This window comes from Patella vulgata, chromosome 8 (genome assembly GCF_932274485.2).
Source record: "Patella vulgata chromosome 8, xgPatVulg1.2, whole genome shotgun sequence".
Classification (NCBI taxonomy): domain Eukaryota; kingdom Metazoa; phylum Mollusca; class Gastropoda; family Patellidae; genus Patella; species Patella vulgata.
In genome coordinates this window covers 54,045,613-54,069,579 of record NC_065886.2, presented here as the reverse complement: position 1 = coordinate 54,069,579, position 23,967 = coordinate 54,045,613, and the positions used below count along the sequence as shown (strand labels likewise).

Below are 23,967 nucleotides of genomic sequence, written 5' to 3'. Positions count from 1 at the left end.
ACAGAAATATAATATCATAGTTAGCTATAACTGTAACACTACCTGATGTTACACAGAAATATAATGTCATAGTTAGCTATAACTGGAACACTACCTGATGTTACACAGAAATATAATGTCATAGTTAGCTATAACTGGAACACTACCTGATGTTACACAGAAATATAGTATCATATTTCAATTAGAATTCTCCCAGTTTACAATTTTCTGTATTTTAGATGCAAATTTTAAAAGGTCGGAATATAGCTAGAGCCAATTTAATATGACATCTGGGTTGATGACATATGGGATATTTATAGTAGACTCTTGTCATCCATTCCTATCATACATGTATATCTGATGAATGTTGGGACTGGACCAGTCTTAAGGATATTGGTCTGTTGGATCAGGACAATAAAAAAAACTGATTTTTGAATCATTTGCACCAATCATTGATTCAAGATGAAGTTTTATTTGATTGGTGTCAATCAGATGTTGTATCTATCATGTTTTTTTTTGTTTTATTTTTTTTGGGGGGGGGGGGGGATTTTTGTATCTTAGAAATTATAAATATTTGTAAGATTGTTTTTTAAGTAAGTACAAATATAATCTATTCTATTACTTTAGTGTACTACTGTATCAAGGGAAGTAACTCCAAAAAACCCAATGGGAAAATATTAAACCAGAGAGAGGGAAATAGACTTTAACTTCAAAATGAAATGAAATGGAGTTTAACGTCCTACTGTTCTGCTCCTAACCTGGGCTAATGAAGACGGGCATACGCCATACAGTGTGCTATGAGGGAAATTTTGCCCGGGCAGCGGCACTACGGCCTACTACTGCCAAGGGATCTTTTACGTGCACGCCAATGTGTACACGGGACCTTGGTTTTTCGTCCCATCCGAACGACTAGACAGCTTTTCTTGTCAGCCCCTCCGTCCTGCATCACTGACAAGGGAGAACCACGCCGGAAAATCTGGATGAACTTTCTCGGCCAATGCAGGGATCGAACACCCGACCTCCAGGCTAGCGAGCTAGCGTCTTACCCACTTAGCCACGTGATCCCCCAGACTTTAACTTCAACTTAACATACTAGGTCATTTCAGGACTAAAATATAGTACAATTTAATTTCAATGGTTTGCTTGTATATGGGGGATTTTTAGCAGGGAACCTTACATGGTTAAGCAGCCCCCTAGTCGTGTACGGAACTGGGATTGAAACCCTGTCAATTGACACGTACGATGTAAGGCAGATATTTTGATCTAAAGCTCATCTTCCTCATTAACATTAAATTTTCTCCAACTGCTATAATTTACCTATATGTAATCTTCTATATGAAGCCAAACAACCCAATGTCATTATATATAATCTTCTCTGATTATCTGATGTATCTACTCTACAACACACAGCTCCAACAACAATATCATTATAATATGCTGAAATATATCAACAATAACATCAACAACAATATCATTATAATATATCAACAACAATATCATCAACAACAATATCATCAACAACAATATCATTATAATATATCAACAATAATATCATTATAATATATCAACAATAATATCATTATAATATATCAACAATAATATCATTATAATATATCAACAATAATATCATTATAATATATCAACAATAATATCATTATAATATATCAACAATATGCTGAAATATATCAACCAGAATATAATTAAAGGGTACAAAATTATCTTTTGTGTAGTCAGCAACCTGAAACATTAGTTCAAGTTTTTATGCAAATAATTAGGCATAACAAAATAATGATAACAGTAACATTCTGGTATTCAACTTTGTCAACGTCGCCGTCTTTATTAGCCCAGTTCGGAGCAGAACAGTAGCACATTAAACCCCATTTCATTTCATTTCATTTGTCCAAGTGAATTAATTAATGAAATGAGGTTTAAGGGGAGGCAAGGGTCGACAAATGTCAATTTTGACTCAAATTATCGATTTTTTATATTTGCATATTTGTGATGTTCATTCATTTTTATTTCACTTGTAATTAAAGAAAATACATATAAAGTGGTTTATGATAGAAAAAATGCACTTTTGAACACTCTTGCAATTCAAATTTTGCTGTTTTACCTCTTTATGTCTTAATTTCTCAAAAAGTAAAATATCAACAGTCGACAAACCTTACAAAAAATCGTTCTTGAAAAGTTTACAACAGATATGTCTGAAACTTACACACATACTTAAGTAATGTTAGTTCCATGCAAATAAGGATTTCAGTACTCTAAATGAATTTTTAGTGTAGTAAATTGGCATTTGAAATCTCTCATTGAAAACAACATTTTTCATAATTTTTGTTTTGTTGACATAGAATGACATGTAAGGACACAATAACAACACTATATTGATAATTGCACAGAGAAATGTCCTAGGAACATTTTAAAAAAAGTTCCAGGCTTCTACCTTTGATACTTTCAGAGAACGATTTTTTTTAAGCAGTAAAAATGATTTTTTTTGTTTCCATGGTAACCAGTAAAGCAGATTCCCCCAAAACTGCCGATTAGCCTATTTTGTCGATGTGAACAATTCCTGGAAATTTCAAGTTGATAGCATTATTAGAAGCCAGTTATTTTAAAATTCATATTTGTCAAGCAGTGCCTCCCCTTAACATCCTACTGTTCTGCTCCAACTGCACTAATGAAGATGAGCATTCACCATGTGTGTATTGCTTGAAGTTTGGCCCAGACAGCAAGTAAATTCCAACTGTTAAGGGTTCTTTTATCTGTACGCTGGACCTTAGGGTTTTCTTCGTCGCATCCGAATGACCATTGACGAGGGAAAAGGCCATGCTGGAATATCGTGGGGAACTTTCTCGGCCAACATTGGGATCGAACACCCAGAATTCCTGGTTAATGAGCAAGTGATATGTGAATAAATATCAGAATCAGACCATCACTGACATAATACACATTTACAGCCCAGAAAGCTAAGGGATGGTTGCATTAGGAAAACATTGCTATAACCATAATACACATTACTGCCCAGAAAGCTGAGGGATTGTTGCATTAAGAAAACATTGTGAACCAGGAATGGTTTGGTAGAAAGATTATGAAATATCTCCATTTAGTTAAATACTTAACAGAAACAATGTTATTGGCAGAAGAACAGAACATCTATCAACTCTATAAAACATATCTTGGAATATTTGAGTCTTTATTTGTCTAAACTCTTGCAATATATTGAAACCGATCATTATTTTATTCAGGTAGAAATTATGTCTTTCAATCATCCTTTTTAACAGGTAGAGATTGTCTTTTTACTTACCTAATTTAGCTAATTCTCCTACTTCTAGAACATCTTTATAGAATTTATCATTATATGTAACAGGAAAAACAACCTGATTTAAGCGTTTCAGTTGTTTGATGTTGTGTTGTGTAATATCTCCTAATTCTATTCTTCCTCTGAAAACAAAAAAACACAAAACTTGAATTCTACAAAATAATGACTGAATTGGTTTGATACAATTAAAAATATTTATACAAGAGCTAAATCTGCAGGTCTTTCTTTTGGCCTGAAATGTTATATAAATTATTAACAAGACATTAATTAACTTATCCAGATCATATCAACTCCGGATGCCAACGCTAGCCTGCGATATTTACTGGATTTGAATACATTTTGTGATGGATGATTTAACGTCAAAATGGATTATTGAGACATTGTGTTTTTATCATACCAACTTTAGTAATGATGTTCGAGGCTAGGCCTACAATTCAATTGCTAATATCTCGATTCATAAATATTGGTATCACAACATTTCGGTCCCGTGGCCTATCATACTCAACATAAACCATGATTCAGACTAAATCTGATTATGGTTGAGGCTTACTTAACTGTTTTTAAAATACAGATGTGACGTCATCCTTTGATGTTGGAGTACCATTATTTCAAATAATCGTACGGCCAATGTGCCAAGCATAACTTGGTAAAATATTGAACTCGAGTGACGTATTTCATTGCAAAGCATGTGCAAGTGTCTGTATTTTAAGTTGTTTAATGGTCTCGAGCTTAAGACATATAAATCATTCTTTTAGTAAACAATCAACATGAGAAATATTACAGTTCCTCTGTAGGCCTAAACAACATGTCATATACATGCTATATTTGATGACTAACAGTAAATTTTACCTGCATGTTTTTGTTTTATAAAATGTTATTTAGGGTTACTTGAGTCCCAAGTCGTTCACCTACACCAAAGCGTCAAGGCCATATGTTTGTTGAGTTAGAAATGTTACGGGATCGAAACATCATGTAATCATCTGATTGCAATTGACATGAAATGGGGTTTTAACGTCCGACTGGGCTATGAGGGAAATTTTTGCCCGGGCAGCGGCACTACGGCCCATTCTTATATTGCATTCCAACTGACAAGGGATCTTTTACGTGCACACCACTGTGTACACTGGACCTCGGTTTTTCATGACATCCGAATGACTAGACTGCTGTCCTTGTAATGTCAAGGAGAAACCACATCGGAAAGCCAAGGTTTCATATTCATTATCTTTGTTGAGTTAATAATATCATCACATTTTGTGTTAGAGATATAGTCTGACTAATACAGCTTGAATCAAGGAAATAAATTTGATTCTTTTATTTTGTTAACTCTCAGAACCTAGCAACTCGATGGAGGGACTTTCCCAAAATAATGACAAATCGTACACCTCCTCACATAATTTCAGTCTAAATTAACATAAATATAATAGTTATTGATGGACTCAAAAGGTCAATATAACTTGATAAGAAAACAAACAGCCATAATACTTTGTCATTTTGGTAAGTTGCCCTTTTTGTTGTCGTCAATAAACCAAAATAAATCGAGTTGTATCTCCAACGTGCAACTTCCCGCCCTCAAACCGGAAGCTAATTAATATATTAAATACGCATGCGTTGAATTGTACACAAGTCACATGATTTTAAGACATCAAAATGGTGAGTTGTAACATCTTCACTGTTTCCTAAATATTATCAATTTTCACATACTTTATTGTAGAACTGACAGCTGTTCGTTCTTAATTTTTTATTTTCAGTGAATTTTAGATGTGCTGAACCATTTTTAGAAATTTATTTGCATCGTAATCAGTAAATGAATTGACTAATTAGCCAGATTATGTATGTCTCAATGTCACTTGACTCGCGTGTGACTTATGATTCTAGTTTGGTGTTATAACCGAATTTTTTGTATACACATGTACGGCTGCTTCTATTCGTGTTTAGGTGTCCATATTTTGGATAAGGTCCCCAAAAAACATCTCATATTACAGTAATTTCTTTACATTCAGCGCGAGTGTAGGCCCTTTGCCTTTAGTAAAAATTATCCTTCCACCGTTGAAGTTAATTATAGCTATGTCCACATGACAAATAATAATATTGTACATAATATTTGGTATTTATTTATATGCTTCAATCAACATTTTATTGTATTTGTAATGATTATTCAAGTTTCAAATTATTCATCCAGAACTATTAACATATAAATATAAATAATTGATTTATGCTTCCTCAGATGGCAAGATTCATTTGTAATTATTATTCGATATTATCAAATATTATAAAAAACCTTTTGCATTATTTTATTATAATTAAATCTACCCCAAACATTTCATTATTTCTTAAATAATAACAAGAATAATATTGTAGGTCACCTTCAGTTGATAATCACTATATTACCGGGAAAAGATTGGAGTTTTTGCACTGTCAATAAATAGTTCACGTACCAGGATACGCAGTTATTTAAATAGACTTGAGAGCTAAAAACCAAACAGACATGAATAGACCCACATGATTAAATAAGCAAACTACATCTACAATATATGATATCGCACATTTCTCAGCCCTTTTCTTATTTATTATTGGGATAAACTTTTATATTACATGTACATGTATTTATATGTATTTAATTTAAAAATGTCTGGAAAAACTTTTGGGAGGGTAAAGGAATATTGGTAATAAATAACTTTTGGGAGAGTAAAGGAATATGGGTAATATATAACTTTTGGGAGGGTAAAGGAATATCGGTAATAAATAAATTGTGGGAGGGTAGAGGAATATCAGTAATAAATAAGTTTTGAGAGGGTAAAGGAATATCGGTAATAAATAACTTTTGGGAGGGTAAAGGAATATCGGTAATAAATAACTTTTGGGAAGATAAATTTTGGGAGGGTAAAGGAATATTGGTAATAAATGCTCAAAGGAATTCTTTTTAAATTACTGATATGTATGCATGTATTGTGCAATGTAGAATGAAACTTCGAAATAGCATTAATAAAATTAATATTTCAATACGATAAATTAGAATTTTTACTGTAAGATACCCGAAGTCTTTTTATACGCCCACATTTTATACCCACTAGAGGTCACAATTTTTGTCTGATTTTAATGAAACTTAAAATACATGTTTATATCCCAAAGATCTTTTCGATAATCGTGCATTTCAGACCATAACTTCCTGGATTATCACCTGTGATTGTGCGATAAATCGCTTTTTCTTTAATGTTCTCTGTCCATCGCTTGAAAAATGTGTGCTTATCTTGCATGTCTTGTTTTAAATTGTGTGTAAGCATTTCAAAACCAGCAAAAAACATACAAAAAATTGGTTGCCTTAACATTGCCTTAAAAAAATTTAACCATTATATAATAAGATTTCTTCTTTGATTGGCATTTAGTAATTGGCATTAATTGTGTATCCATAAAATTGTACCTTGTGTTTAATAAGATTTCTATTTGGGTAAACAGTTTCCTAGTAACATATCAGATCTATTTTCATTTTCAACTCATTTTAAATTTCATGTACCTTTAAAGAGGCATTAGTCCATTTTTAAAAATTTTAATTTTATTTGTTTGGCTGTTAAAATTTGGAATAAATTGTTGAATCATTGGTCTCTCCGTCGCCAAAATGTTCATGTTTTTTTTTTTTGCTTTCAAATTAAATATTTTTGGAAGCCATGGTAGCTCGGAGGGTATATAGTACTGGTGCACTAGCCAGGAGATCCCTAATTCCACCCCAGGGGTTGGCAGAGAAAGTTTCTTGTTATTTGCTAGCATGGTTCCCATTGTGGTGTGTGACATACATGTAGGGTCTCTGCTAGTTGTAAAATCGAAGTATGAGTAGGCAGTAATACCACTGTCAGGACACAATCTGACTCATAAATCAGTGCATGGCGTGTAGGGTCTCTGCTAGTTGTAAAATCGAAGTATGAGTAGGCAGTAATACCACTGTCAGGACACAATCTGCCTCATAAATCAGTGCATGGCGTATACCCTTCTTCATTAGACAGTTGTACGGTTTGGACATTACTTACTTGGATATACACTGTACAGATGATGTCAGGGCATGTATATTTTGAAGAGATAGGAAAACTTGAAAACAATCAGAAATTGTAAACATTTCACCTTTTCTAACATTTAGCCTGTGGACAAAATCATGAAACTGCTGAAAGTTTGACGACAAGCCTGAAAATAAGGCACCTGTCACAGACAATGTCAGGCACAGATTCAGGCTTTGTCAGGCACTCAACCTCTGGTCCTGTCATTTTGTCTGGCACTGATTTGTCTTTTTTATTGATATTATTAATACATGGTCTGCACTAAGTTGAAAATGTCAGGAACTATTTCATTAGTGCCTGACATTTTGTCAGGTTCATCTAAAGCCGTTATTTCCAGGCCTGTTTGACGGCCATGACAGTTATTTTATCAGATTTACTGTATAATACATATAGTGTTATACATGCACTAAAATGCATTGTCACCCATTAGGTTATATGTAAGAGTGATAAACAAGTTACTATACAATATCTCTGTCCAGGTTATGATGTAAAGTATAGATAACAGTTTGATAAAATAGTTTACAACTAGATACAGCCATGTTCACATGCCCAATCTTTTCTTCAATACAAGAACATTAGCTTGTCTCTTTATCTACATGTATCTCATAAATCTTTTATACATGGGAAAATATAGCGAAATGGGGTTTAACGTCCTACTGTTCTGCTCCGACTGAGTTAATGAAGACGGGCATACGCCATACAGTATGCTATGAGAGAAATGTTGCCTGGACAGCAGTACTATGGCCTACTTTTATGTCGAATTCCAACTGCCAAGGGATCTTTTACGTGTACGCCAATGTATACACAGGTCCTCGAGTTTTCATCCCATCCGAACGACTGGACAGCTGTCCTTGTCAGGCCCTCCATCCTGCACCAACAAGCAGAAACCACATCTGAAAATCCTGATGAACTTTCTCGGCCAATGCAGGGATCGAACCCTTTAAACCCTTAAAATGCAGGGATTGAACACGCAGCCTACAAGCGTGAAAGTATAACACTAGAGTAAGAGGAGTAACAGAATGAAATGTTAGCACTGATTTTAATAAGTCCATATATTCAGTGATAGGATATTTATGTTATTATTTATCTTTAATGTAGGTTTGTCCATCTTGTAATATTAGTATCAAGTTTATATAATTGTATTTTATAGGCTGGAGGAATGGATAGAACTCGTGGTCTTCCTAAGATAAGGGATGAAGAAAGAGAATCTAAATATGGTTATGTCTATGGTGTCTCAGGTCCTGGTGAGTATTTTATGTCCACTGTTTAAACTAGTGGCAGAAACTGGAAATAATGATTCTTTCTTACACCTAACAACAAACTTGCTATAGAACCTACATTAAAGATACAATTAAAACTATTTTCTACCTGATATTCTGAAATTCGGTTAAATATTATCACCGATAAATCACATGATACTATAAAGCATATAAATTGTAATGCTAAATTCCCACTGCCATGCAACGTGCTACGATAGGATTGTCCATAGTGAGTCCACGATCTGGTACGTGCAGATGCGTTCAGATACGTTTCGACAAGATTGCCACGAATGACCTCAATATATGATAAGTCCCGATAGGATCACCATGATTAAAACCACGATTTCAATCGCTGCACGAATCGTGATATTGGCAACCTGGCATAAGCTCTATTAGCAGGAAAACAAAGTGAGGAAAGCTTGTGCACATGCTGCATTTTGCATCGAAAGGTTGATGTTATATTTCTCCGCATGTATTTAATTTAAATTCTTTTATTTAATTAGTTGTGGTGGCCCAGAATATGTCTGGAGCTGCTATGTACGAGTTGGTACGTGTCGGTCATTTTGAACTGGTAGGTGAAATTATTCGTCTTGAAGGTGATATGGCCACGATTCAGGTCTATGAAGAAACTTGTATCTTTTTATTATACTTATATTTATCAGGGCTGCTCCTGACAAATTTATTTATTAATTTTGTTATTAATATATTTAGTGTGTTAGTGTGTCTGATCCTAGCTGTTTAGTACTGACTAAGTTGTGCTGTAGAGCGTTGTGATTCTAGTTATGATTGAGTACTGCATGCTCGCCAAGTTGTGCTGGAGAGTGTTGTGTGTCTGATCCTGCTGCATACTGACCTAGTTGAGCTGGGGAGTGTTGTGTGTCTGATCCTACTGCATACTGACCTAGTTGAGCTGGGGAGTGTTGTGTGTAATTCTATGATTGAGTACTGCATACTCGCCAAGTTGAGCTGGAGAGTGTTGTGTGTCTGATCCTACTGCATACTGACCTAATTCTATGATTGAGTGCTGCATACTCGCCAAGTTGAGCTAGGGAGTGTTGTGTGTCTGATCCTACTGCATACTGACCTAGTTGAGCTGGGGAGTGTTGTGTGTAATTCTATGATTGAGTGCTGCATACTCGCCAAGTTGAGCTAGGGAGTGTTGTGTGTCTGATCCTACTGCATACTGACCTAATTCTATGATTGAGTGCTGCATACTCGCCAAGTTGAGCTGGAGAGTGTTGTGTGTCTGATCCTCCTGCATACTGACCTAATTCTATGATTGAGTACTGCATGCTCGCCAAGTTGAGCTGGAGAGTGTTGTGTGTCTGATCCTACTGCATACTGACCTAATTCTATGATTGAGTGCTGCATACTCGCCAAGTTGAGCTAGGGAGTGTTGTGTGTCTGATCCTACTGCATACTGACCTAGTTGAGTTGGGGAGTGTTGTGTGTAATTCTATGATTGAGTACTGCATACTCGCCAAGTTGAGCTAGGGAGCGTGCTGACCAAGTTGAAGAAAAGTAGGAGAAAATTATTGCTCAGAAAAAATTTGTTGGCCGTTCTGCATTACACACATGATAGGATAATAAAGTAATGAAGAAAATACTCGGCATTTTTTGGTTATGAAGAGACAATACCTGTTTTTATTATTTGACCAGAGAAAGTTTGTCCAGCATTCAGGTTACCTTTTCTAATGTTTTCTGTGACATAATGTACATATATATGATATTTTTCCCTAACCACCTGTTTAGCTGGTGTTACGGTAGGTGATCCTGTTTTACGAACAGGTAAACCACTGTCTGTTGAACTTGGTCCTGGTATTATGGGTAGTATTTTTGATGGTAAGTACAGTATAACTTTTATTGTTTATACAACCATATCTTAATGGAGTCTGCAATTAACTGACATCGACACTCTGATGCCTTTAGAAAATGTTGTGAAATGTCTGTTAACCATGTTGTTTGGAGTTGGTTGGATCCTAAGAGTCCATAAAGTTTTAGAACAAAATATATTAATTATATGTATTAATCACATTGAGAAGAAGTCTATTGGTTAATGATTTCCCAAATTGGCGTGACTTTTACGTACATTCTGGTTAGCGATACAGTAAGACTTTTCCCTAATAGGCCCGTGTCCATCAAATGGTATAGATTTTAAATGGTATCGTATTCTACGTGAAATATTACTATAGAAAAGTTGGGTCTGATTTTGTGCCCATTTGATGGATACCCCTCCGCACTGAGCCTTCAGACTATAAAGTATTATGTTGTAACAAGCACATGTCATTATAGTTGTCCCCCTTGCCATTTTATTTGAAACAATCTGTTGTTCTAACAAATATCATTAATCAAAGACTTTAAAGATACATTATATAAGATTTGGATAAAGAGCTGTCATTTCTCGCTATAATAGCTCAATATAGATAATGTAAAATGAATATATTGAAAATTTCATTCAAATTACTTTATTCTGAGCAAAGTTATCAATGGTTGTAGTTTTGACAAGATGTGTTAATTGATCGTAACTACTGTACTGGTCATTCGAGTCTTAGCCTCGCTTCCCCATTTTTAAATTTAATCATTAAATTGCCGAACCGTTCTAATCGACTTAAAATCAGAGGCATCAGAAGACATCGAGAGTTAATTATGGTCTTGTCATGTTAACAAATGTCTAAATCATAATTTATAGAACATTAAAGGCCCAGATAGGCAGATTTAGCTGTTATATAATACCAGTTTCATTTCTATTCTCTACCAGGTATCCAGCGACCATTAGAAGATATTTGTGATCTCACTCAAAGTATTTACATTCCTAAGGGTGTTAATACACCAGCTTTAAATAGAAACAAGAAATGGGATTTTGAGCCCCTGAATGTCCGTGTCGGTAGTCATATTACTGGAGGTGATATATATGGTGTGGTCTACGAGAATATTTTAATTAAACATAAAGTAATGCTACCACCTAAAGCTAAAGGAACAGTAACGTATATAGCCGAACCAGGAAACTATGATATTAATGTAAGTAGTACAATTATTTTGTAAAATATTTAATTAATTGTATAAGAATTTACGCTGTATTTGCTATTGTAGGGGTGGGCAATTGATATCCCACGTGATGAGTATTTTCTAAAGGCCATTTTGGCTGCTGAATCTGAATTCGATGAGATTATTAGTATGTGACCTCATTTTAGGTTTGTTCAGTGACTATTTTCAATATGGGTGTCAAAAATGTTTTTTGGAAACAAATAGCAAAAAGAACAATTTTAGTATAACCATCATTCCTCTGTATCAACCTATGAAAATATACATTAGAACATATTAGGCAAATAGTTTCAGTATTTCCTTATTTTTATGAGGAAAAAAGACAATTTTGAAAATGGCTGCATACCAAAAATCTCATCGGATTCGCATTCAGCAGCCAAAATGGCCTTAGATAACACTTGTCACCTAGATCGCCCACCCCTACCTATAGTTAAACATGATTAGCATAGATTTATTGTCGTTAATCTATAAACAGCAACTTATTACTGTAGACTTTACCAAGCAAAGCATAAACAAATCCTTTTGAAATCTTTACAGTTTGAGGATTCCTAGTTCAAATTCCATTTCAATTTGAACTAAGATTTCATCTGACACTGTTTGTTATTCAAATTCTAGTCATTTAATGGATAACCAGAATTTGATTGAGTCGGCAAAATTTCAACGTGTAACAAAAAGCCCATCTACTTTATTTTAATTTTTACCTGTAGAATATTAACTCTAATACCACAGCTCAGGTGAGGTTTCTCAACTGTACAGGTAATATATCCAACAATACAGGTAACATAGTCTATATTTATATTAATATTGTATTTAAGGATGTAATCTTGGAAACTGAATTTGACGGACAGAAGAGTAAATTTACCATGTTACAAGTATGGCCTGTACGTCAGATGAGACCGGTTAATGAAAAACTAGCTGCTAACTATCCTCTACTAACTGGTCAAAGAGTACTCGATGCTCTCTTTCCGTAAGTATATTAATACTTTGAAAAAATTCTGTCCAGCATATTAAGTGATACAAGAGCAAGGATTTGTTAGCTGTGTAAACGTCTTAAATGAGAAGTGGCATCAAGTGTTCTAGAGAAGGGTAAGCATGCCCTGCTCATGTACAGCACTCATCATTATTTGTATCTAACTAGAGCAGGAGGTTGGATGGCCGTCACACTATTTCATCAGGTCTGTCATTGAGTCAACTGGCGTTGTTTCGATTCTCCAGTTGTAAACATAAAGGAGTGGGGTTGCATATCAAACCTCGTGGGTTTTCTCCTTGTCCTCTGGTTTCCTCCCACTGCTAAAGACCCCTACGCGCAAGTGAATTATTGAAATAAAATTGAACCATATGTTAGTCACGAAATGACGTAATTTGTGTCGAGCGGACGTTAAACTTCATATCTCTGTCTCTTATAAAAGTGTTTAACCATAGGGTAATTAGATAAATGTTCTATTACTATTTCTAGATGTGTACAAGGAGGAACTACAGCCATCCCTGGAGCTTTTGGTTGTGGTAAAACTGTTATTTCTCAATCTTTATCCAAATATTCCAACAGTGATGTTATTATTTATGTTGGTTGTGGAGAACGAGGTAATGAGATGTCTGAAGTATTGAGAGATTTCCCTCAGGTTAGTTAATTCATAATAATCATTGCTCACCATCCGGTTAGTTAATTCATAATAATAATAATATTGTGTCATTTAAACATACATTCTGTAAGATTTAGATAAAGAGCTGACCATTCTTATTATAATAGTTCGAAAATAGATAATGCAAAATGAAAATACTGAAAATTTAAATACTGAGCCAAGTTATCACTGTTTGTAGTTTTGACAAGATGTGTGAATTGTGGTAACCAAGACATTGGTATATTCGAGACTTAGCCTTGCTTTCCCATTTTTAAATTAATTTTTTAATTGGCGGACCGTTCTAATCTAGTTAAAATCTTGAGTATCCAATGCCATCGAGAGTTGATTATTTTCTTATTTTGTTAATAAATGTCTAATTAATAGTTTAGATAACATTTCAGGCCTAAAGAAAAACCTATAATAGGCAGATTTAGCATTTGCATAACTCATGTTTGATCAAAATAAAAACACAAAAATAAATACTGTATCAGACAATATGTCACTAAAATTGTGTAAAACTAATTTAACCCATACTGCATGAAGTTGAGTTGTTATGATGTAAGTTAAGCCAAGTTTATTGTCTTGTCTGACTACTGATTACAGATGAATGCCTCTGGGAAAACTATTGATGTTCTCTTTACCATACTAAACATAACAAGCACACATGCTGTTAATTATCTTCATATATCATATCGTTTATTATATAAATCATAACATACCTTATAATCTTGTATCGATTTTACATCATTACAATTAATACACATATTCAGTGTAACCTGTAATAGAGCAGAAAAAAAACCTTGTCATTTTTTAAGTCCAGTTGTTGTGTTTGTTTTCTTAGTGATCGTAATAACACTACAGAATAAAATGATCCTTACAACTTTATTGTTAAGCTGGAATTGCTTTGAAGGTTCCTTGGAATATCTGTGTGAGCTCTGACCAGTCTCTCTCAACACCCTCCTTTATAACCCCCTAATTTCTGCACGTCTTAGATTGACCTTGACATTAATTTCCATCCCAAATATGGAATAAACCTCTTTATTTCACAAGACCAGAGGAGGAAACATGACCTTATTCGGTCTACCAACCATAGGTCAATAAACAGATAGAATTTGATGGATATTTTGACAGTGATTATGATTTTACCAAAATATCACTGTTTTTTATGTATAGTTATATATTTCCGTTCATTAAGTACGTTTAATTTGACTCTATAGACAGAGTGAAACAACAATTTTTCAAAGAACCAATATTGTCTTAAGGACCAAAGTGTTACACAGTTTCCACTGTTGAACTAACAAGGAATTTGTTTGCAAGTCATTCGAAATCCATGAAAGTTGAAATTCAGTGAGAAATAGTTAGAATTGCCACTGTCACAACATGATTCTCCTCGCAAGTCTTGAGCCCACTTGTCAGGGGTAGTGCCTATTATGGGATTAACAAGGAAAGCGTTGACTAGTCATTCAGTTGGTGTGCACGTTAAAGATCCCATGACAGTTGGTGTGCATGTTAAAGATCCCATGACAGTTGAAATTCAGTGATAAGTAGGTGAAGACACGACTATCCTGTCAAAATTCTCCTCTCTAGCCTTACACAATTGGGGGGTTGGATGGCCGAATGGTTAGCATGTGTGTGCTGTATCATAAGGCCTGTCAATGATTCAACTGGCGTGGTTTTGAATCCCTGGTTGTACGTGACAAGGAGTAGGGTTGCCTGTCCAACCTCGTGGGTTTTCTCCGGGTCTTCCGGTTTCCTCCCACTGCTAAAGATCCCTACGTGCAAGCGAATTATTGAAATAAAATTAAACCATATGTTAGTCCCGAAATAACCTAGTTTGTGTAGAGTGGACATTAAACCCCATTTCCTCTCTCTATCTCTAGCCTTTCACAATTGAAAATTATATTGATATATGTAATAAATTTTGTAGCTAACTATGGAAGTTGAAGGTAAACCTGAGAGTATTATGAAGAGAACAGCTCTAGTAGCCAATACATCTAACATGCCTGTAGCTGCTCGTGAAGCTTCTATTTATACAGGTAAGTTTACTTATGGGCGTGTACTCGTCATTATTTCAGGGAGTTTGAATCCCTTGCCAGCTGCAGTATTGTGAAAGGCATATCAGTATTTACAGAACGGTTAGCGTGTGGGTGCTGCATCACAAAGTCTGTCATTGAGTCAACTGACGAGGTTTCGATTTCCCTGTCCAACTTTATGGGTTTCCTCCCACTGTTAAAGACCCCTACGAGCAAGGGAATTATTGAAATAAATTATCTACCTTAGCTATTTTGGTTTTTAGTGACAGGGAGCCACAGTGAGTAAGTGAGTAAGATGCTGGCTCGCTAGTTCAGAGGTCATGTGTTCGCTGCCAGTATTGGCCGTGAAAGTACCTCGGGTTTTCCAGCGTGATTCCCCTTGTCAGTGATTAAGGACGGAATAACTTTAGTGAATGTACCAGAATGACTGAGGATGAGTCCTTTTTTGAATAAAAATGCAGCCCTTTTTCAGTGATATCTAAGAATTACAATTTTTTTACAACCTGATTTACGATATTTTTCTTGTTAAGGTATTACACTATCTGAATATTTCTATCTCTGATTAAATATAAATATTTTTCTTGTTAAGGTATTACGCTATCTGAATATTTCTATCTCTGTCTCTGATTAAATATAAACATTTTTCTTGTTAAGGTATTACACTATCTGAATATTTCCGTGATATGGGTTACAATGTATCTATGATGGCTGATTCTACATCACGATGGGCCGAAGCTTTGAGAGAAATTTCTGGTCGTTTGGCCGAGATGCCGGCTGATTCTGGTTATCCTGCATATCTTGGAGCGCGTTTAGCTTCTTTCTATGAACGAGCCGGACGAGTAAAATGTTTGGGTAATCCAGAACGACTGGGTTCTGTCAGTATTGTAGGAGCGTAAGTTTTCTTATTTTATCTTTATGTTCATTTGATTGTAAAATACAGCATTATGACGTTAATAAGGAAATTTACTGACACATTTGAGCACATTATATATAGTAATGTTATATTTATTTTATCAATCATCAAGCTCCATGTATTCATTTCTCAATTTGTTTAAACAAACATTATACAAGAGCTAAATCTGCCAATTGCAGGTCTTTCTTTAGGCCTGAAGTGTTATCTAAATTATTAATTAGACATTAATTAACTTATCCAGACCATAATCAACTCTTAATGCCATCACAGCCGACAATGTTTACTGGATTTGAATACATTTTGTGATGGATAATTTAACTTCAAAATCGATAATCAAGACTTTGTTTTTTATCGTACCAACTTTAGTAATGATGATGAAGGCTAGCCTAAAGTTCAAAAGCTAATATCTCGGTTTAGAGTCGAGCAATTTGACTGAAATTATCAGCATATTCTGTTTACGTTATCTGTTTTTTAACTATCTTAGCGAGAACAGTCAACTCTTTTATCTAATCTCACATAATGTATGTTTAATTTAATAAGTTCATATTTATTGGTATTTATTTCAGTGTGTCTCCACCTGGTGGTGATTTCTCTGATCCTGTAACATCTGCTACACTAGGTATTGTACAGGTCTTCTGGGGATTGGATAAAAAATTAGCTCAACGTAAACATTTCCCCTCTATTAATTGGTTGATTAGTTACAGTAAATATATGAGAGCTTTAGATGAATTCTATGATAAAACATACCCTGATTTCGTACCACTCAGAACTAAGGTAAATTTCTAAATCATTCTTTTATCTTTTTAATTGTGCCATCAAAGTTGTTTGTTTTTGGAGGATGTGTGTTAGCTTAATATGTTTTGATAGAATTTGTCCCGTGTACACATTAAAATTTCACTCATAACACACTATATATATATCTGTCTTCATTTTCCGGCGTGGTTCCCCCTTGTCAGTGATGCAGGACGGAGGGCCTGACAAGGAAAGCTGTCTAGTCCTTCGGATGAGACGAAAAACCGAGGTCCCGTGTATACATTGGAATGCACGTAAAAGATCCTTGGCAGTTGGAATTCAATATAAGAGTAGGCGATAGTGCCGCTGCCCGGGCAAAATTTCCCTCATAGCACACTGTATGGCGTATGCCCGTCTTCATTAGCCCAGTATAGGAGCAGAACAGTAGGACATTAAACCTCATTTCATTTCATTTATATCTGTCTTCATTAGCCGAGTTTCTGTATAAAATTAAACCCTATTTCATTTTATATCCCTGATTTGAAAAATGACAAAATCAAATGAGTGAAATGAGTGGGTAAAATGTTGATCAAGTGAAACGTTTATATCATGTTATATTCTACACTCACTGTCCAACCTCATGGGTTTTCTCTGGGTCCTCCGGTTTCCTCCCACTGCTGAAGACCCCTACGCGCAAGCAAATTATTGAAATAAAATTTAAACCATGTTAGTCCCAAAATGACCTAGTTTGTGTCGAGTGGACTTTAAACTTTCTCTCTCTCTCTCTCTCTCTCTCCACTCACTGTTTAAATCTCAATTTCCTTTTGCCATCATAAAAAAAAAACATTTTTTGTTTGTCATTACAGTGTAAAGAAATTTTACAAGAAGAAGAAGATTTATCGGAAATTGTACAGTTGGTCGGAAAAGTAAGATAATTTGGTTTATAATAGCAGGAATGGAACAGTATGGCTGTTATTCAGCTGGATCTGTTTCACGTTCTGTCCTTAAAGTTATCTTGTGAATCCCTGTGTCTCGTTAATTAGATCTTTTATGTTATCTGGAGCTCCCCCATTATGCCCCGTTATCTCCCGTTATATGGACCCCCCCCCCGTTAACTGTAATCGGTCACTGGTAGGATATTGTTTGGTAAAATCAATGTAGCACAAAACAACGTCTGTATCACTTAAAGAATAATAATAATATATGTTTTATTCCTGTTGTGTAACAATAATTATCAACACTGTTAATAAATCCCACTACTTTAAACGGATTCCTAGTGTTGGTAATGATCTATATATCATTCAATATCAATATCACTACACTTATTATTTTAGCGTTTTCCGAGATTTTATCTGGATTTTCGCCCTTATTGTTAAAATTGTTTGACGTTCTACTAACTCGTGACGTCAACTGGCAGACTATCGCCATTGAGGAGACGACCACTTTCAAGATTGGTCACATTATTTCTGTTACGTCTTTTTTGTTTTTTGATTGTTTTCAAATTTGAGTGAAGTCTGTGTCACTACAGGCCTGGTACTGTACAGCGCAGTGGACGCTTACGGCTAGCCCCCGGATCCATTCACTTGATTTGATATTTGTTTATTTGGTGCAATGTCTATTTTCTGTCTTGTCCACAGGTTTATCTTGTAGATTTTTGTTTTGTGTGTAGTGCGGTCCTCCTGCACTTACTTATAGAGATGTTACATCTAATCTAACCAGTAACACTCGACTAAAACGTCATTTATTTATTTCTCTACTTGTATATTTTTGTATTGCAGGGGTCTTTAGCTGAATCTGATAAAATCACTCTTGAAGTCGCTAAACTGATTAAAGATGATTTCCTTCAACAAAATGGTTACACACCATATGACAGGTAATCTCATTAATATAGCTAGATACACACCATATGACAGGTAATCTCGTTATAGCTAGGTATACACCATATGACAGGTAATCTCGTTATAGCTAGGTACACACCATATGACAGGTAATCTCTTTATAGCTAGGTACACACCGTATGACAGGTAATCTCGTTATAGCTAGATACACACCTTATGACAGGTAATTTCGTTAATATAGCTAGAAATTTTATAAAAATATCAACATACGATCATGTTTTAAATGAAAATATTCACCAAAACTTGAGATATAAAGATTTTACAAGATTGCTTCCACCTTCTTGTGGCAACCGTAACATTGGGCTGGTAAGGAAAATGTTTTGTTGTCATGATGGTCTCGTGAAGACCAAGTAGAAATGCTGCTGTCTTGGTGAACGTCCGCTTGATAATATGCATCAATACATATGTTATAAATATTCATGAATTTATTTATTTTCAGATTCTGTCCCTTCTATAAAACAACAGGAATGTTAAAAAATATTATATCATTTTATGATATGGCTCGTCATGCTGTTGAAAGTACGGCACAGAGTGAGAATAAAATAACCTACGCAATAATCCGAGATCAAATGAATGATATTCTTTATAAACTTAGTAGTATGAAATTTAAGGTAAGCTTTTTACGAATAAGCCGAAGTGGTAGTGGGGGGCATGGTGGTTAGGGTTAGGAACCATTATGTATAGATTTGTACAATCTGATTAAAATACAGATCTATATTATGTTTCGATTTTTATACTTTTGATGGCCTTTACTACATGAAGATCTGACCAGTTGTAGCGTCAGAGGTCATATGAGCGGCTTTTGACCCTATGACATCAGACATTTGATCAACCAATCATTGTTGATGTTTCTAGTGGGTTACCCACAGTTCCATGCACCTCACTCCAAAAATTCACCGTAACAGACTGTTTCATTGGCTAATCCCTCACATCAACCAGAACACAGGTTATTTAACAACTCTTCCAGATCTTAGTGTAGTAAAGACAAGTACAACAAAATTTTGAACTTTAATAAAGGAAACGAATTAGGATCTGTGTTTTAATCAGATTGCTATTTGTAGAGCAATTGGAAAGAAATGTAGTCAACCCACTTTGTAAAGTTAAATCCCAAGAGGCATAAAACACTAATTAAAGAAGACTAACATCTTCGTTGTCGCCCTATTTACCTCATAGGTATCCTACATGCCTGGAGCCACGGGGGCTCAGTGAGTAGGATGTTGGCTCACTAACCCTGCGTTGGTCGAGAAAGTTCATCGGTATTTGTCGGCATGGTACCCCTTGACAGTGATGTAGGACGGATCGCCTGGCAAGTGACAAAGTCTAGTCGTTCGGATTGAACGGAAAACCAAGGTCCCGTGTACACCTTGGCATGCACGTAACAAAACCAGTTGGAATTCGAAATAAGAGTAGGCTGCAGGCAAAATTTCCCTGATAGCACACTGTATGCCCATCTTCATTAGCCCAGTCGTAGCAGAACAGTAAGACGTAAAACCCATTTCATTTCATTTTTCCTGTCCCAAAATGACCTATTGGTCTGACAGCCCTTGTTCTATTGAGGTTAAAATTAAACATGGTCTCGTATTTCATCAAAAACTTAATTCTTACAGGACCCAGTTAAAGATGGTGAGGCAAAAATCAAATCTGATTACGATGAACTTTATGAAGAAATGCAACAAGCTTTCCGTAACTTAGAGGATTAAATATTAGAATAACTGAACAAATTGTAACAATCTTTGTAAAGCCTGTTTATCTTGTAAACTTTTAAAAAAAATATAACCAGTATTTTCTTACTAAAATTCATATACTTGAATTCACAAATTTAAATTCCCATAAGATATTGCGTATATTCCCATTATATTATTAACGTCTGGCTGAAAATGTTTTAAACATTAGTGTGATCCTCGTGGATATATTTTAAATACAGCATGGACTGCTGGATTGTGAAAAGCTTGGCATAAACTGCTGGATTGTGAAAAGCTTGGCATGATAGAAGATTGAAAGTCATTTGTTTTATTAAGAATATATTAACTACAAAATAATGTATGATATTTATGCTCAATTCAGTAACACATCGGTACGATTTGCTGTATAAAAACACGAAGTTTCAGGGTTTTATTTGTTAAAATGAATCTAAATACAACTGAATACATGGCTAATACAGCTGAACAGGTCAAATACAGGCTTTCATATCGATATTTAATGTAGATAAAAGTAATAGATAGTTTTAGATTTTAGACAAATAAAACATTGTTTCATTTATTATAAATTTGTATAGATAATGTGACTGTTATTGAAGTCATTATTTACATGTAAATTTCTAGATAGAATTAAATATACTAGATGGATTACTGCAATATGTGATGAGCATTTTATTCAAGAATACTTTGTTATTTCTTCTTCTCTGTTGACAATGTCATCTTTATATTAACTCTTGATCGTCTCAGTCAAATTACTTCCATTTCGACTACACCAAATATTGGCCTTGAGTAAATAACATCCAGGTCAAAGGTCATATCGAGATTTAGGTACATCTTATAATTGGTTAAGAGAACAACATTCATCATTTGTTTGAAATATAGAGAATGCATTGCTGATAAATTGAGACAACATTTCCCAGCAAATAGCCACACGGCTAGTTACCATATATACAATGGACGCTATTTTATCCTCACTAGTATTTATCGTAGTTGAATGATAGTTGGGCTGGAGCAATCAAGACTACACAATGGGCGCTGTTTTATCTTTGCTAGTATTTGTCGTTGTTGAATGAAAGTTGGGCTGGGGCAATCAAGACTACACAATGGATGCTGTTTTATCCTCGCTAGTATTTGTCGTTGTTGAATAATAGAGAATTTGGACTGGAGCAATCAAGACTTCTGTATGTTTATTCCTACATATGATTAATATTATTATTATTATTATTTATGTTTATGTATATTGTATATCAAAGAATGTTTTGTGGTATAGTGTAATTTTCACTGCTGGTGACATTTCTCACATTCAAGATTTAAAACAGATTAGAGTTTTGGACAGAGCTGATGTTCGTTCGATATTTGATTTTAAACATGTCCGTAGGTCAGTGCTGGTGTTATTATAGATAACATAAAGAAGGCCTATAATTGAAATCTTGGCAGAATTATGGTAACAATTCCCTCTTTGTGTTAACAAGCATAGATGTCCCAATGGTTAGCGCTGGTTAGCATGTGCGCGTTGGATCATAAGGTCTGTCATTAAATCAACTGACGTGGTTTCGAATCCCCGGAGTAGGAATGGTGGGCTTTCTCCGGTTTCCTCCCACTGCTAAAGACCCCTACGCGCAAGGGAATTATTGAAATAAAATTGAACCATATGTTAGTCCCGAAATGACCTAGTTGAACTCCATTTCTCTCTCTCTCTGTCCATAGATTCTAATCTTTTTAATACATGAATGTGTGAAGTAAATAAAATATTAAACAGTAAATGACTAGTCATTAAGTGTGTGTTTATAATGGGACATAAGGGTTTCATATAATCGTTTTATCATTTCTATATTAATCTTTATATTGATGATTTGAAATCCATCATGAAACAATCTCATTAAGATTAGATCTTTATTTCGTTCCGACTTGATATATCTTTGGTCTTCTCTACATAAGATCCAAGTAGGTCTGGTTATCTGTTCATGATCGTTTTCTGTTTATCTTAATGTTCCGTCTTCATTAGCCCTGTTCGGAGCAGAACAGTAGGACGTTAAACCCCATTTCATTTCAGTTATTTCAATGTATCTGATTCAATGGAATAAAAAATAAAACAATTTTTTTTCATATGGCGAAGTTGAATTAAATGCCTGAATTCTGATCAGTGGAACACAAAATTTCTTGAAGAAATGAAACTATGGTCTAATTTTAATGGAGTGAAGTTTAAAATCCTTTATATCTTGTGTGATTAGATTATCCAGTGTTACGTCTCTTATGTCCAGTTAATAGTGCTAGAAGATAATCTAGGGTCTATAAGCCACCCTATATGATGAAATCATTCCAAAAATAAAGATGTTATATATAATTATTAATGTCAATAAATATTCTGTTTGATAATCATTGGCATTTTGTTTCTGAAGGCCAACAAATAAGGCCGAAGAATTTGTTCGCCATGGATATATCTGAATAATATTACCCTTTGGATTATTAATCTTGAGATAATTACCCATTTAGGAAGTCCACTTGCAATTTACTAAATAGTCTGAAAGAGTTAACCCACCCCAGTAGCGTGGTTGGGCGATCGCAGCAAGAAGTTGGGGGGGGGGGGGTGAGCAAGACTTTTTCAATCGATGGCCTAGAAACCCCCAATCTTCAACCCTTTATGCTGTTAAAATTGTTTAGAATACTATCCCTGGCTGAAGAATCCTTTCGGTGTCTGAGTGGCTTTTTATACGCCCACATTTTCATGTGGACGTATATTGTCGTCGCCCCTGTCCGTCCGTCCGTCCGGACGTCCATCCACAATTGTTTGTGAACAGTCTACAGGTCACAATTTTTATCCGATTTCAATGAAACTTGAAATATAGGTTTATCACCCTAAGATCTCGGTTCCTTGCGATATTGGCATGTATCGGACTGTAACTTCATGGATTATGGCCCCTGATTGTATGAAATATCACAATTTTTATCCGATTTATTTTAAACTTGAAATGTATGATTATAACCCAATGAAATTCGTTCTTTTCGATATTCCCGCATATCAGACTGTGACTTCCTGAATTATGGCCCCTGATTATACGAAAAATCGCATTTTTAGCGTGTAGACCCTATAGAGGTCATAATTTTTATCCGATTTAAAAAACCGTATTATTATATCACCGTTAAATCCTAAGAACGGCTGAGTTCTGACAGACAAAATGGCCGCCGTTCGTTCTAAAATAGCGTAAAAAATATGGTATATCAAGGTTGTGGGCCCTATAGAGGTCACAATTTTTATCTGATTTTGTTGAAACTTGAAATGTAAGTTTATATCCCAAAGATCTCGGTTCCTTTCGATATTCGCGCATATCGGACCGTAACTTCGTGAATTATGGCCCCTGATTGTACAAAAAATTGCGTTTTTAGGTTGTGGACCCTATAGAGGTCATAATTTTTATCCGATTTAAAAAAAACG

General features: G+C 34.9%; 1 protein-coding gene across 1 annotated transcript; it reads left to right on the top strand.

Annotated features, from left to right (window-relative positions):
- The first annotated feature begins 4,882 nt into the window (after window positions 1-4,882).
- LOC126829951 (V-type proton ATPase catalytic subunit A) lies at window positions 4,883-15,856 on the top strand. Its single transcript, XM_056102915.1, has 9 exons — window positions 4,883-4,948; window positions 8,492-8,585; window positions 9,104-9,232; window positions 10,353-10,442; window positions 11,359-11,618; window positions 12,458-12,609; window positions 13,099-13,261; window positions 15,189-15,297; window positions 15,825-15,856. The coding sequence occupies exons 1-9, from the start codon at window positions 4,946-4,948 to the stop codon at window positions 15,854-15,856; spliced, it is 1,032 nt and encodes a 343-aa protein (XP_055958890.1). The 5' UTR covers window positions 4,883-4,945.
- The last annotated feature ends 8,111 nt before the right edge of the window (window positions 15,857-23,967 follow it).

Coding starts and splice junctions, on each gene's coding strand:
- LOC126829951 (XM_056102915.1), top strand. Junction 8,586..9,103: donor CTATGGTGTCTCAGGTCCTG/GTGAGTATTTTA, acceptor TTATTTAATTAG/TTGTGGTGGCCCAGAATATG. Junction 12,610..13,098: donor GTACTCGATGCTCTCTTTCC/GTAAGTATATTA, acceptor TACTATTTCTAG/ATGTGTACAAGGAGGAACTA.